At 41.5% G+C, this 16,508-nt stretch overlaps 1 protein-coding gene across 1 annotated transcript in view; it reads right to left on the minus strand.

Annotated features, from left to right (window-relative positions):
• The window catches only part of PLPP7 (phospholipid phosphatase 7 (inactive)), a 34,179-nt gene extending 19,682 nt beyond the window's left edge, over positions 1–14,497 (minus strand). Inside the window, exon 1 of the mRNA XM_069069332.1 lies at positions 13,836–14,497. Coding sequence (XP_068925433.1) covers positions 13,836–14,286 — 451 coding nt within the window. The 5' untranslated portion in view covers positions 14,287–14,497. The remainder of the gene's footprint in view (positions 1–13,835) is intronic.
• Between the last annotated feature and the right edge of the window lie 2,011 nt (positions 14,498–16,508).

The raw sequence follows: 16,508 nt of genomic DNA on the forward strand, positions 1-16,508 counted from the left end.
AATACTGTCCACTGGTGAAGGACAGTGCTGTTGTTGCAGGGGTCTGGGAACCTTTCTGTTGGCCCTGAAGAAGGATTTTCTTGTTGTATGTTTACAGAAATCCTAGGAGAGGGTTTTGCTAATGTTTTCAGGGGTTCTAGGACTGTTCTACAGACAGAGGATGAATTAACAAAGGGACTGGCAATGTATCTTGTGGCCTTGCTAAGCCTTGTCTCCCCAGGAACTAAGATTGCTGAGAACTTGCCTCGTGTGAAGATAAAGAAAAGACCTCCATTTGGGTATTAAGTGCTGTGCTTAAACTTGATGTAACTCTGGGGTAGATTCAATTGTGATCTGTGCTCTGTGATTGAACAAATGAAGGTATTTTACTTATGTTTGGAAACTAATCTCCATTTGAGAAGAGGGGTTTTGTGGTGGACTAAATGAAGGTATAGCCTAGGGGTGGAGTAGTATTTAGAACAGGGACTTTGTAATTGATTGAATGATTGGAAGGTCCTGGGGTGGGGTAGTCCTTGGAGATTATTTAATCACATTTAGTAAATGCTGTATTTGGAATGATGTCATGTTTTGATCTTCTCTGTTCTTGGTTGGTCACTGAATAAAATGGAGAGCACCTATGCTGGTATTCTGAACCTTGGGAAGTTGCCTTTCTTTTGGCATTATATTACAAAGGGCTTATGGAAAATTATATCAAAATTTGGTTGCCTAGAGAAGTTCATCAGTATTGTATGTCAATTTCACAACAGCATGCTTGCCCAGGTAATGGATAATGGACAAAGCTCTCGTGCTTTCCCAATCACCAATGGAGTGAAACAAGGCTCTGTGCTTGTTCCTATACTTCTTAACATGATGTTTCCAGCCATATTGTCAAACACCTTCAATGAGGATGAACACAGATAGCATCAAGGTCAGCTACCACATTTATGGCAAATTATTCAACTTGAAAAGGCAGCAAGCCAAGATTAAAGTGGACAGAGTATTGGTACATGATTTTCTGTTTGTAGTTGATTGTGTACTCAATGCAGCTTCTGAAGCTGAGATGAAACAAAGTATGGATCAGTTCTCAGTAGCTTATGATTATTTTGGCCTAACAACACTAAGAAAACACAGGTGCTCCATCAGCCACCACCATACCATCCATATGGGGAACCACCAGTTATAGCAAATGGAGAAGTTTTGAATGTTGAGGACAAGTTCATTTACCTTGGCAGTATACTTTCCAGGAATGTACACATTGATAATGAGGTTGGCACACACATTGAAAGAGCTAGCTTATTGTTTGGGAAGCTCCAAAGGAAAGTATGGGAGAGAAGAGGTATTAGACTGACTACTGAAGGTATGCAGAGCTGTTTTTCTGACCTCATTGCTGTAGACCTATGACACCTGTACAGAATACCAGTGTCATGCCAGGAAACTGAAACTCCTCCATTTGAATTGTCTTAGGAAGATTCTGAAGATCATCTGGCAGGATATGGTACCAGATGCTGAGGTCCTTACTTGAACTAAACTACCAAGCATTCAAATGCAGAGAGCACAACTCCAATGGGCCGGCCATGTTGTTCAAATGCCAAACATACGCTTGCCAAAAAGACTATTTTATGGAGAACTCACACAGGGTAGGCATTCACATGGTGGTCAGAAGAAGTAATACAAGGACACTCTCAAGGTCTCTCTGAAGAACTTTGCAACTGATTGTGCGACATGGGAGACACTGGCATAGGACTGCCCAGCATGGCAAGCTCACATCAGAGAAGGTGCTGTGCTCTATGAGCAAAGCAGAATTGAAGTAGCTCAGAAAAATGCAAGATGCACAAATGTAAAGTATCCACCCCAAATGTTTACATGGATTATTTGTGCCTGACCCATGGTAGAGCATTCTGAGCTCATATTGGTCTGATCAGACACAGCTGAGAACACTGTCACTTGATTCCAACATAGTGATGTCATTTTAGTCCTCTTTGAGAATGAAGGTCAACAATCAACCAACCAATGTGCTAGTTTTTTCATAGTTTCTCCAGCATTTATTTTTCCTTTTTTTGTCACCTTTGGCAATCTGATGGATATGAGGTGGAATGGGCCATAAAAAGTGTAGAATTTTTTATAGTAGCAAAGAAGTGCAAACAAAGTAAATGCCAATCAATTGGGAATGGAGAGACAAATTGTGGCATGTGATTGTAAAGGACTATTATTGTGCTGTAAGAAATTATGAACATAAAGAATACAGGGAAGTATGGCAAGATATATGAATTGATGCAAAGTGAAGTAAGCAAAACCAGGATAACAAGTTATACAATTATTTATAATAATGTAAATGGGAAATGGGTGTATGGGTGGGAAATAGCACATAAAATACTGTACTTGGTTGATATTTTGGTTACTTTTGGGGAACTACTTTTTTCTTTCTTTTTCTTTTTTATTCTTTGTTATAATGAAAGGCTCTGGGAAGGGTAGGGAAAGGGATATGTTGGGAAATTATAGATAAAAAACCCAAAATATTATATATTGTTAATTTGGTTCTATTTATTTCATACAAATTTGCCCATATTTCTCTGAATTCCTTATAATCATTTCATATATATATATATATATATATATATATATATATATATATATATATATGTATACATATTGCTTTTTGGAGGGGGGAAGGCAGGGCAATTGGGATTAAGTGACTTGTCCAAAGTCACACAGCTAGTTTTGTGTTAAGTGTCTGAGGTCGGATTTGAACTCAGGTCCTCCTGACTCCAGGGCTGGTGCTCTATTCACTGCACCACCTAGCCACCACTAATCATTTCTTTTAAAATTTAAACACGTTTTATTGATGTCTTTTTTTTTATATTGTCAATGTTTTCCCCAGACTCCTGTTCTTCTCAGAGAGCCATCCTATAACAAATAGTATTTTTAGACAAAAGAAAAAAAAATCAGAAAAGCTGATCAAGACACTGAAAAGGTCTGAAAATATATGCAACGGCACCATGCTCATGGACCTATCATTTTTACAAACAAAGGAGGGGCATCATGTCTCTTCTTTAGAGCCATGCTTGTTCTTTATAATTTTGCAGCATTTGCTTATTTTTTTTTAGATTGTTTTTCCATATACATTGTTGTAGTCATTGTGTATATTGTTTTCTTGGCTCTGCTTACTTCACTCTGCATTAATCATGTAGATCTTTCCATTCTTTCCTGGACTCATCACATTTGTTAATCCTTACAACACAGTAATATTCCATTACATTCATGTATCAGTTTGTTTTGCTATTCTCCAATGTAGGGGCATCTCCTTTGTTTACATGTTTTTGATGTCACAAAAAAAGTATGCTATCAGGGGTGGCTAGGTGGTACAGTGAATATAGTACTGGCCCTGGAGTCAAGAGGACCTGAGTTCAAATCTGGCCTCAGACACTTAACATAAAATTAGCTGTGTGACCTTGGGCAAGTCACTTAACCCCAATTGCCCTTCCCCTCTCCAAAAAGCACAAAATAAATTTTTAAAAAGTATGTTATCAATATTTTGGTGTATACAGAGGTAAGCCTCAGTGCTATCCAGTATTATCCTATTACAGTCAGGTCCTGATTAGTGCATATAAGGAATTCCTTTAGGGAGTCACATTATTCATTTGCATTTGGCTGGAACCAACCACCAAATTTTACATAATTATAACTTAAAATAGTGTTAATTTGAATACATGCAAACACTTCAGATACTATAGTATTTTCAGTCATTCCTTAATAGGAAGCACTTTTTAAAAACCTAGATTTTAACTAAACATTTGACAAGATCTCTCTGTCATTCTTACAGAAAAGATGGAAAAATATATCCTGATTATATAGTTATATGGATTTGGAACTAGATAAATGATTAGATCCCCAAAGATCTAATCAATAGTTCAATATCAGCTCAAAAAGACGTCTCTTGTGGAGAGCTTCCAGAGCCCTGAGTTTTCTGTCAAACACTTGAAGGAGTCCAATGTGGCATGTTTATCAAATTTACAGATGGTGCAAAGCTAGGAGAGATGACTAATACTGGATGACAGAGTGGAGAATCCAAAAAGGAGCCACAACGCTCAGAATGTTGGACTCAATCTAATAAAGATTAGGGACTGGACCTGTGATGCTGTTAGTACAGGACACTCCCAGTTGGGATACTTCCTCTACTAATGCACTTTATAGTACCTTTTGTATAGCTTTTAGTCTTAGAAAGTCACCCAGAGCCCGAAGGGGTTAAGTGATTTGCCCAAGCTTACACAGCTAATATATATGGCTTCTTGACTTCAAGACCAACTCTCTACCCCCTCTATCCACTCTTCCTACCTCAAGTCTCTCCCCGTCTTCCATTCAGCTAACAAAATGGTCTTATTAAAGCAAAGATCTGATCTTGTTACCCTCTATTCAATAAGCTCCAATGGCTGTCACCTCCAAGATCAACTCTAAAATCTCCTTCTTGGTGTCAAAGGCCTTCATAACCTGCCCCTCCTCCCCTACCTTTCCAGGCTTCTTATATATCATGCCCAGCCATGTACTCTGTGATTCAGTGACACTGGTCTTCTTGCTGTTCTTCACACAAAAATACTCCCGATTCTAGGCATTTCCACTAACTCTTTCCCATGCCTAAAATTCTTCAACCCTTCTCATCTCTGTCTTCTAGATTTCTTGGCTTCCTTCAATTCCAACCTGAAACCCACTTTCTACCAGAAATCTTTCCCACTCCTCTGAATCTTAGTGCCTTCCCTCTGAGATCATCTCTACTTCATCCTGTATAGATCTTGCTCGAACATGACTGTTTCTCTGTTGGCTCCTCTATTAGACTATGAGTTCCTCGAGGCCTTTCTTCTTATTCCCAGGATTTAGTATAGTGCCTGATATATAGCAGGCACTTAACAGATGATTATCTACTAACTAATTGATATAATATTTGAGCTTCATAACAACTCTGAGGTAGATACTAGGTAGCCCAGAGGATAGAGTATGGACCTGAAGACAGGGAGATTTGAGTTCAAATATGGCCCCAGGCCCTTCTGAGCTGTGTGACTCTGAAACTGAAACTGAAAACTGTCTCCCTCAGTTTTCTCAACAATAAAATGAGGATAATAATAGCATCTATATCACAAGATTGTTAGAAGGATCAAATGAGATATTTATAAAGTACTTAGGACAGGTCCTGGGTACTTAATAAATACTTGTTTCCTCACCTTCCCCCTTCCAATTATGACCCTCTTACAAGTGAGGAAATTGAGGCTCAGTAACTCATCCATGAGCTAAGTAAGTGTTAAATTTAGGAATTGAACACAGGTTTTCCTGAGTCCAGGTCTAATACTCTATCCACAGTAACAGGACACCTTTAAATCCATGTGATTGCTGGTATTTGTTGGCCTTTTTGAAAGAGTCAGCATTGCTCTCCAAATACCCAGACAATCCCCCTCTTTAAGGCACATTCCCTAAAAGTAGAAACAGTGCAATAATATTTCATTATATTCATAGACCATAATTTGTTTCCCTATTAGTGGACACATAGTTAATTTCCACCTGTGCTATCACAAGAGGCAACATTATTAAAAGATTCTCTTATTATCTATCTCAAGCAAGGCATAAAATAGTGAGCTATGTGTTTGCCTGAGTCATTCTCCACTGCCATTGAAGATGCCCTGTACAGAGCCCAAATAGAATAGCATTCCCTGGAGAGAGTAAGGTCCACCAGATGCTATTGATCACAAATAACACTTGGCTGCTTGCATTCAGCTACAGGATACTTATAGGGCCTTTTCAATGATATTTCAAATCACTCAAAAGAAATTGGCATAGTAACTCACTCAGGATAAAGCAAATGAATTAAAGAAGGCCTTTTGTCCAGACTCTGACATGCGGTTGAGCAGATGGCCCATTCATTGCACAACTCTATCACTACATAGATCTCAGACAATCACTGCAGAGGTACCTTGGAGGAGCCATCACCATTATTGAACAGGAGGAACAGAGCAAGCTTGACTTTCATTTGGGAAACTGTCCAGTGCTTTCAAGGATCCCAAGATGCTCTTTGACACCAAAACCCATTTTTTAAATAGCAAGTTTCCAGATGATGCTATATGGCTGTAAATCCTAGAATATCAAAATTACTGAAGAATCAAAATTGCATGTGTCTCAAAGAGCAACAGAGAGATGCATGGTGGACATAAATTGGCTACAGCCTATCACCAGTGATGACTTGTGGGCAAAAAGTGGCATAAAGGATGTTCAGGAGATGGATGATTGGAAAAATGAGTTGGGCTGATCACTTAAAGAAGAGTATGAGATTAGTTGATAGACAGCCCAGGATCTGTATTGGACCCATTATTCCCATGTAACGACTTTTTATTTTAAATTTTTTTTCTTTTTTTTGGAGGACAATTGGGGTTAAGTGACTTGCCCAAGGTCACACAGCTAGTTTTGTGTTAAGTGTCTGAGGTTAGATCCAAACCTAGGTCCTCCTGACTCCAGGGCCGGTGCTCTATTCGCTGCGCCACCCAGCCGCCCCAATATAATGGCTTTTAAAGAAAATGTTATTGATATCTTTTCATGCACACATATATATATATATATATTTATATAGAAATATACATATCTCCCCCTTTCCTTTCTAGAGAACCATCTCTTACAACAAAGAAAAAAATCACTTCAACAAAAAAATAATAATAGCTATTATTTATATAGCACTTTAAGGTTTGCAAAGTGCTTTACAAAATTATATCATTTGATCCTTAAAGCAATTCTGGGAGGTAGGTGCTATTTTTATTTCCTATTTTCAGATCAGGAAATTGAAGCAGACAATGGTTAAGTGACTTTTCCAGAGTCACATAACCAGTAAATGTCTAAGGCTAAATTTGAACTCAGGTCTTTCTGACTCCAGGGCCAATACTCTATCCACTGAGTCATCTAACCAACACATCAACCAAGAACATTAGATGCAGGATTCCATACCTAAAGGTCTCCACCTCTGTAAAAGAGGGAGAGAGAGGTACATTCTCATATCTCCTCTTCTGGGTCAAGCTTGTTAATTATAATTACATGGTATTCAGTTTTAATTTTTGTTTGTTGTGGGTTTTTTTCCATTGACACTGTTTTATTTACTGTGTTTATTATTTTCCTGGTTCTGGGGGCTTTATTACCTCTGTTCACATATCTGTGCAATGTTAAAAGGCCTAGAGGAAGGCACTGGGCAGATCCTTTACAGAGGATTTATGGGACGACTTGGACAAGAATTGTGACGTATGAGAAGGGGTGTGCATCAGTTGTGATCTGCAGCATTGTGACCACATTTTGGGATCCTGGATCCCCATGCGGTGTTGAAGACAAGAAGCAGCCAACGAAGAGAGGTAGGTAAGCATGGTGTGGTGGATAGGGCACTAGATGTGCAGTTAGACAGACTAGGGTTCACATCCTCCCTCAGACACTCTCTCTATGCCTCAGTCTCCTTATCTGTAAAATGGGGGAGGGGTCATGGACTCTATGATCCTATGATTCCAAGCAAGAGGATCACATGGGCAGAGTTGGGTGCCAGGAAAGAACCAAGTCTGTGTAGAAATGTTCAATGCCTATTCCCTTGTCAGAGATAGCAACCACAAAAGCATCTTGAACCTAAGAAAAAATAACTCCCCTAAACCAGCAATATTTGGAGGGGGACAGATATGATTCTAGTCTCATACCCCCTCTCTGAGGAGAGCAGAGCAGCCAGCTTTACAGCCCCTTCTCCAACATTCCTCCAGGTAGGAAGCAAAGGTTCTTTGGCAAGAGGTGGGCAAAGATTCAGGCTTCCCCTGGAGCTGCATTTAGACAACCCATGTGGGCACATACAGGAGAGGCACATGCACACATCCTCTACATTTGTATTGTGCTTGTCTGTTTACATGTATCTTATTTATCTGTTTACATGTTTCACATTCAACTTTTTTTTTTTGCCTTTTGGAGGGCAATTGGGGTTAAGTGACTTGCCCAAGGTTACATGACTAGTTTTTTTTTGTGTGGGTGTTAAGTGTCTAAGGCCAGAATCGAACTTGGGTCCTCTTGACTCCGGGGCTGGCGCTTTACTCACTGCGCCACCTACCCGCCCCCATACTCAACTTTTTACATATATTATGCTTGTCTGTTTACATATGTCATACATATCTTTTCTATATCTATTCAGAGAATATCCTGAGTAAGCTTCTTAAAGGCAGGAATTGCATAGTGTTTTGCAATCTTTGCATTCCCAGCACTTAGCATTGTTTCTAATAATATTTATTAACATTATTAATATTTAATATTATTTAATAACATTAACAATATATAACTACATTTATTCAGGTATATAAATTGACTCCTAAAACAACCAGGTGAGGTTGGTGCTACAACTATTATTATGCCCATTTTACAGATGGGAAACTGAGACTCTGGTTAAAGGACTTGCTAATGGTCATATTGCTAATAAGTGCCAGAGATGGGATGTAAACCCATCTTTCATGACTTCAAGTTCAGTACTCTTTCTACTATACCATCCTGTTTGTGGAATTTGATAAGTATTTCTCAAGTTGATTTTGACCTAATTCAATACAATAGGATTCCTGAGGATCTACCAGAGAGAAAACAGGAGACCTGGGTTCTATCCTCAGCTTCATCACTTACTAGATGGGTTTACATGTGAACAAGTCAATGGATCTCTCTTGGCTTCACTTTCCTTAAGAGTAAAATGTAGAAGGGGCAGCTAGGTGGCACAGTGAATAGAGCACCAGCCCTGGAGTCAGGAGGACCTGAGTTCAATTACGGCCTCAGACACTTGACACACTTACTAGTGGTGTTACTTTGAGCAAATCACTTAACCCCAATTGCCCTCCAAAAAAAAAGTAAAATGTAGAATCCTAAGTATGTTGAAAAACTTAAAAAATATGTAATTAGTTACAAATTTAAGTTTAGTTAGCTTTAATCTCATAATAAATTACAAAAAACGGGAAGGTCACCCCTGATATGCCCACCCACCAGGCTTGTCGGGAAGCTTGAACGCGCAGATACGAACTCCTGGAAAAAGTCAAAGGCATTATAAGAGGAGCGTGTTAAGCTCAGAAAAGGGAGAAAACGTCATCCTCGGAGCTGGTTCTCTTTTCGCTTCACTTTCAAAAATACTTTATCAAGCTGTAGCAGCAAACACCCTAGCATACCCAGGGTGGCTGCTAGCCCTGCTTTTCTAAAGGAAAGCAATTCGAAATGGGTTAACAATCTTACTTTAATCAATCAAACATCAGAGAATACAAACAGAAGTTACAAGGAGACAGAGACAGATCAACAGCCAGGGCTTCCCACTGTCTGACCATTACATCCATACCTAGTTAGTTACCAGAGAGGGAAGCACCAACATCTGGGTTTTCAAAGCTGGGGGTGGGGTGGGGGGGTGCCTCTTGACTCACCGCCCAATCACAATGTGAATGTTCCTGAAGAACAAGCCTCCCACCACAGGCTCCAGGTGAGCACATTCAGCCTATTAGGGGGCAGAGTATATTCTCAAATCAGGGAAGGTTCTCAGAGTCATTTAAGCCTATCAAAGCGCCAAGGGGCAGGGAAGAGCTTCAGATTCTCATTCCCATAGCATAAATTTAATTAGTAAAATAAAAACTCCTTGGTTTTCTGTCCCCAGTTTCTTAAATCTTTGATACTCCTCTAGGTTCCATAGCCTGGCTTCTGAAGGCCTATTAAAATCTGACTCTGTCCTCATCCCCCATTTCCCTTTCCCCAGGAATCCTCTGAGGTTTCAGTCAAGCTGGTCTAACACTATCCATCCAGGAGATACCTCTTTTTAAAAATCAGTTGTTTGTAATCATATATTTATTGAAATACTTTGTTTTTAAATTATTGGAATTCATTTCCAGATCCATCCCTGCCCTATCTAGAAAGCCATCCCTTGTAACAATGATTTACAAAGAAGGAAAGAGGGGTGGCTAGGTGGCTAGGTGGCGCAGTGAGTAAAAGCGCCAGCCCAGGGTCAGGAGGACCGGAGTTTGGTTCCAGCCTCAGACACTTCACACACACACACACACACACACACACACACACACACACACACACACACACACACACACTCAGTCAACTCTGCTGACTTTCTATGACTTTGGATATTCCCCTTAATGCTAATTTCTGCCTTCTGTTGATTATTTCCAATTTATCTTATCTTGCATGCACATAGTTGTCTGCATGTTGTCTCAACCACCAGACTGTGAGCTCCTTGAGAGCAGAGACTGTCTGTTCCCTTTCTTCATATTTCCAGCATTTAACACAGTGATTGGCACATAATAGTCATTTAGTAAATGCTGGCTGACTGACCAATTATAGGAAAAGGTTGCTACTGTGTGGATACATTCATAAAGTAAATAATGCCAAAATAATTTTCATTTAGCTCCTTAATGCACGTTTTTAAGAAGAGTAGTAATTTTCCTTCTTACTGATGCCTAGTTAAAACAGGTTTGCTTACCTGAACTCATTCTTACTGACAGAGGAAAAGGGTCCTTAGAGGCTTATTGGGGCAGGGGAAATCAGGCTGGGATTATACATATTAATATCTGTCCACCAGTTGATTAATTTCCATGTGGATAGTCAAGTTAGTGTCTTGTATGGTTATCTGTTTCCTAGAGTTCACATCATTTCAGACAAGAAAAAGAGATCCAGCTAATCCAACATGATGAAATTTAATATCCCATCCTATATCCTATAGGGCAGGTATCCTATAGGGCAGGAGTGCTTATTCCATTTTGTGTTGTGGTAAAGCCTCTGAGAATAATGTGTTTAAATGCATAAAATAAACTACATAAGATTACAAAGAAAACCAAATATTTTTTAAAAGTTCACACACAAATTCATAAGAAAGAACATAGCTCTGGTCCTTCTTAATGTTAATGCCTTCTGTCTGAGATCATCTCCAATTTATTCTGTTAATATCTTGCCTGTAAGTGTTTGCACGCTCTCTCTCACGAGATCATGAGCTCCTTGAGAGCAGGGACTCTTTTTAGACTTTCTTTGTATCTCTAGCACTTAGCCTGGCACATATTAGGTGCTTATCAACTTGATTAAATAAATAAAAGAATCCCAAAGATGACACAAATACATAGTGAATCAAATTCACAGAGCTGGAAAAGACCTTAGAGGTCATTTAGTCCAACCCCCTTACTGTACAGAAAAGGAAACAGGTTAAGTGAGGGCCTTTGCAATGTTTTTTTGCAATGGTCCACCATATCTGAAATGTTCTCCCACTTCATTTCCATCTTTTAGGATCCCAAGCCTCCTTCAAGATTTAGCTCAAATCTGGCATGGTAGTACAAGTCTGTAATCTTAACTACCACGGAGGCTGAGACCAGGGAGTCTGGTGGATCTTTTCAGCTCAGGAGTTTTGAGCTGCAGTAGGTCTAAAGTCAAACAGGTGTCTATACTAAGTCCAGCATTAATATAGTGAACTCCTTGCGGGGAGGAAGGAACACCAGACTGCCTGAGGAGGAATAGGTCAGTTCAGGTTGGTAATGGAACAAGTGAAAGCTTCTGTGACCATCAGCAGTGGAATCTGGCCCAAGAAGGACTACTGAACTTCTTACCTGTGCGAGATAGGAAGACCCAATCTCAAAAAAGATAACTTGAATGCTACCTTCTACAGTAGAGCTTTTCCTGTCCCCCGCCCCCCCAGCTGCTAGAATACTTTCCCCTCTTAAGATTATATTACATCTATTGTGCATGTATCTTATATACACCTATTTATTTATATGTTTTCTCTCCCAATAGAATGTAAGCTCCTTGGGGGCAGGGAGTATTTTTTGCTTTGTCTTCATATCCCCTTTACATATTGCTTTTTGATCATTTGCAGCTAGTAAATAGTACAGCCCAGGGTTCAAACTCACAAATGACAAGGAGCAGAGCTGGGAGTCTTGTATCTCCCAAGAGCCACTGTTCTTTCCATTTACCACCCTGCCTAAGATATCTTCTGGTTTTAACAACACACTATGTTCTATGAGTCAGAGAAGTAAGCTAACCTGGTCACTTTCTAGGTAACATTGGCTAAGAAGGAGTATGTGGTTCATCTTGTGCTCCAGGCTTCTGATGTTCACATACATCTGATTTTCCCACTGTTTAACCCCAAGATCCTGAGAACAACTTCCTGTTCCTCATTCAACTAGCTTCTCTCCCTCCCTCCCAAGGCCGTTCTCCATAACTCAACTCTCTCTAAATAAATGAGCACATGGATCAGCTGCTCCTACTCTGTACCCCACCAACCAACCAACAAACAAACCACCACCAACCAACCTGAGACCTTCAAGCCCCTTGAAGGATAAGGGCAAAAGGAAGAGAGAGGCAAGTAAGATGTTGAAAGGAAAGACACAGCTCTCCACATTGCCACCTTGAGAATTCTAGCTCCGAGAGCTATGATCCCCAACTTTTCTAGAGTTGTGGGAAGGGAAGGGAATAAGGATTCATATAGCACATGCTATGTGCCAGGCACTGTGGCCAAGTGCTTTTTACAAATATTATCTCATTTACAAAAACCTTACAACAACCCTGGAAGGTAGGTGCTTTTATTATCACCATTTTATAAAACTGAGGCAGGGGTTGACTTGCCTGGGTTCACACAGCTAGTTAAGTGTCTAATGCTAGATTTGCCCTCAGGTCCTCCTTACTTCAGGCCCCACACTCTATCCACCGCATCACCTAGCTGCTTATGGTCTTTTTTGTTTTATTCTTTGATACTTTATTCTTCTACACCTTCTGAATGACACACATACATTCATTTCCACATCAGAGTGGATCAAAATTAGTTTTATTTTGGGAATGTAGGCAGAAGTTCACAGCTCACCCCTTGACACTCTAGGGTGGCACAAAGCCAGGCCTGGGAGTCACAGTTCCAGAGGGAGGGACTTCTGTATGCTTTCTGCCCCATGCTTGGCACAGGGTGAGCCCTAAATGGATATTCACTGGTCACTAAGGCTCAGGAAAAATAAGTCAACTAGACAGAAGGGCCCTCTTCTCTAGTGTCCTCCCCTGGAAAAGGGGCAGATGAGGACATTATTCCTGGTGGAAGTTATGGGTGGGGTCTTCAGACCTGACACATTCTGATCCCTCTGGAACAGAACCTTAAGCACAGTATATATCCTCCCCACACACAAAAATGGTATCAATGTGGGGAGAGGTGGGTCTAGTTTCAGAGGTAAAACAAAGGACAGATTCACACAGAGTGGAGGATGATGTTCTCTAGAGGGGAGGATGGAGACCAGGGGCATCACTGAGCTCCTTGTAGTGGGAAGGAACTACTAAGCAAAGTTTTATGTTGAGAAGGAATTAGTCCAAAGTCAGCAAAGTCTGACCCACATGAAAGTCTGACCCACAGAACAGCTAATGTCCTTTCGCCAGTTAGCCTGTAGTAAGTCACCATCAGACTCTCCAGATCTCTCTCCAAAGAAGTATTTTAGGTAACGTTTGAGCATATTACAATTTCAGATAGTTTTTTTCTAGGTCTCATCTTGCTGAGAGGCCCTGGAAAGAAAGACTAATGCTTTGTTGCAGGGGTTTTTTCCTTAAACTTTCAGCCTCACCTCTGACAGCACTTTCTATTCTATCTTTGCAAGGGTCCTTATTTAAAGTCCATTTCTGATCCCCTCTTTTCATGTGTCTAGATATTTTCTCATTTCTAGGGCATCTCTGGCTCTGGTATAAAAATGCTTTCTTGATTAACCTCCTTAAATTGTTCTATCTTGTTTCCCTGGATGGAAACCCAGGGCGTAAGGTTCCAGGTTTGGGGGTGGGGACAGGAGAGACAAAAAATGGATTTCTCTCTGGTAGAACTGTAAGGAGAGGGTCTCACTTACCCAGAAGCAGATTCATTAGGACCTCTTGCCCTGCAAGAGTGCTGCTCTTCACCAGGCAGATAATGGTGCCCCCAATCCAAGGGATCCCGTGACCTGTGATCCCAATGAGTTTGACCATAGAGCGGGCACTGCCCCAGGAGGCAGCTCGGTTGGCACAGACGCCCAGCCTTTTGGACATACAGATGTCAATAGCCAGCAAGGAGTTGAAAGCGATTCCCTTGAAGGATGGGTTTAGCTGCATGCAGTCCTCTTCGGGCAGCTGCTGGGACTGCCTCCGCTCCTTGGACCCCTCATTTGGTGGCGGGGCCTGCACAGATGGGCCTGTTGTCTTCCTGCTTGAGCTCCTATTCTCCTGAGCCCCCTTTAAGGGCTGGTTCAATGACAGGAACTCAGCCCTGTTTAGAACATTATTTCGGTCCCGTACCCGGGACCTGCTTTGAGAGGCTGGCATGACAGCCTTGGATTGGCTCACAAAGAGAAAGGCCCTCTGCCCAGGATGAGCCAGAGACACCCCACTCAGATAGCTGCTCTCTCTCCCCCAAGCCGGGAGCTTCTATAAAGAACCACAATTCCCTCCTCTTGCAGACCTCTCCTGCACAAACCGCTGTAGTTAAATATAGAGTAGAGGAATGCACATGGCTGTTTACTTCAGAGCTGCTACCAAGCTTGAAGGAAAAATTAATGCCAGCTTCAGTAGCCAATCCAGCCCTAAAAAGCAGGGATTATGTCCAATGGATGTGCAGAAGAGGAGGGAGATTCTCCCAGATGAGGTCTGACTGCTTTGGGCCTGGGCTATTTAAATCTTCCAATTGCTTCCAGTCTTATAAGGAACTCTGGGAAATGTAGTTTTTGTTTTTTGTTTTTTTAATTTTGTGCTGTTGTTATTGCTTCTTATGCCAAATGAAGTCTTTTTTTGCAGGCCAGCCCTGATGCTGCCATAAATCAGCATTTCCTTTGAGAGCTGAGAATTACAGATAACCTAGATTATTCATGATTTCCTCAGCAGACATTCAATAAACTAGTCCAGCCTCCTCGCCTGTTTTAAGGGGGCTGTCCCATCCCCATATAATAGACAGTGGAGCTGAGGCTAAGAGCCTCATGCTTGGCACTAGAAAGAGTTAATGGGAGAGAAAGCATTGCCACTCCGGTCTTCTTGGCCCCCAGCCCTGGCCTGTGTCAATTCTGCCACACCCACCATGACAGCATTTCATTAGATTGGCAGTCAATTTTTCCCCCGGTACTAGATTTGGCTTCTGTACAACACAGCCCAATCTAATTGAAATTTGTAGGATTTGATTTCCATTAGAGAGAGGTGTGATAAAATGGTCTGGGTAATGGATCTATTCCCAGGAGATTCCTGCAAAAGCATTAGAACTTTGGAAAAGTGCAGGAGCCTGGCCACTAGCTCAGAAACAGTCATCTGGGGATCCTGAATCTGCTTCTGGAGGAGGGTTCAACTCAGATCAATTTTTTCCCTCTCCCCTCCCATCCATAAAGTCAGAGGAGCTTAAAGTATTTTATTCTTTCACAATATTGTGGTTTTTTTTGTTCCATTTTAGGGGTGACTGAAAGATGAAAGTTGGCTTGTTTGGGATGAGTGAAATGAGTGGCAAAGATTACTTGGGCTTCCTGACTCAGGGTCCAGGGACCTGACTGTTCATCTGTCAGGAAGATAGCTGCCTTGACAGGTTAAGGAAATCTCTTATCTACCAGTTTTCTCCCTCTGGCCTCCCAGGAACACCATCCACTATCCTTGGGAAGAAGGAAGAGGGAAGCATCACGTGGTGATCAGAGGACTGAGGAGGTGGCCTATTGCCATCTTTGCCTCTGATACTCTTTGTGACTTTGGAGTAAATTGCTTCTATCCCTGATCACCTCATTCAAAGAGTAGAGAGGAAAAGGGTCCCTTTTGGTCTTTGATCATTCCAGCCCTGACTAGTCTGGAGCTGTGAACAAGTCTTTAGTCACCTGCCAGACCTGATGAAGAGGGGTGGAACAGAGCCAGGCCTGTAGATACCTTTCTTCTTCCTCTTATTGGACATTGGAATTTCAAACATACCTCAAACTATGTGAGAAATGGGTTTCCTGATGATACAAGTGTGGATTTTTATCTAACAATTTCCCCACCCTTTCCAGTGGATAGCAATGGATAATGTGAAGCTAATCAGGCTTTCTCAGGTGCTAGAGGTGCTCCTGGGCAACCTCTTCTCAGGACTGGGATGCAAAGCCCAGCTTTTCCATGGGGTGGCACCTCACTCTGTCCTCCCTAGCCACCCAGACGCAATCATAGCCACCAAGGACCATATGACCATGCTGGGTTTCAAAAGAAGACTGAGAAGCCTAGCCTTTTGGGGCTGTTGCTATTAATATCCTGATAGCATGTGTCAGCATCTCAGGATGCCTGGGTGCTGCTCCAGACAGGGTGTGGGGACAGCAGTTGTCTTAGGCCTCAGGGAGATGAACAGCTGGGGTGCAGAGAGCCAGCTCTGCCATGGACTTGGGGGGTGACTGACCTCAAGAAATGGGCTGCCCTGTGGGCTGCTGAAAAATGGGAATGCTAATCTTGAGTTACTCCTCGCTGGGCTGGTTGCAATATGTAATCAATCAATTGACAGTTCTTCATTGAGTGCCCACTGGGTGCTAGGCACTGTGAGGGAGACAGCATGAGTTTGA

The sequence above is a fragment of the Petaurus breviceps genome, unplaced genomic scaffold (genome assembly GCF_028583685.1).
Source record: "Petaurus breviceps papuanus isolate PSGF00001 unplaced genomic scaffold, PetGlider_PUasm1.0 90779, whole genome shotgun sequence".
Classification (NCBI taxonomy): domain Eukaryota; kingdom Metazoa; phylum Chordata; class Mammalia; order Diprotodontia; family Petauridae; genus Petaurus; species Petaurus breviceps.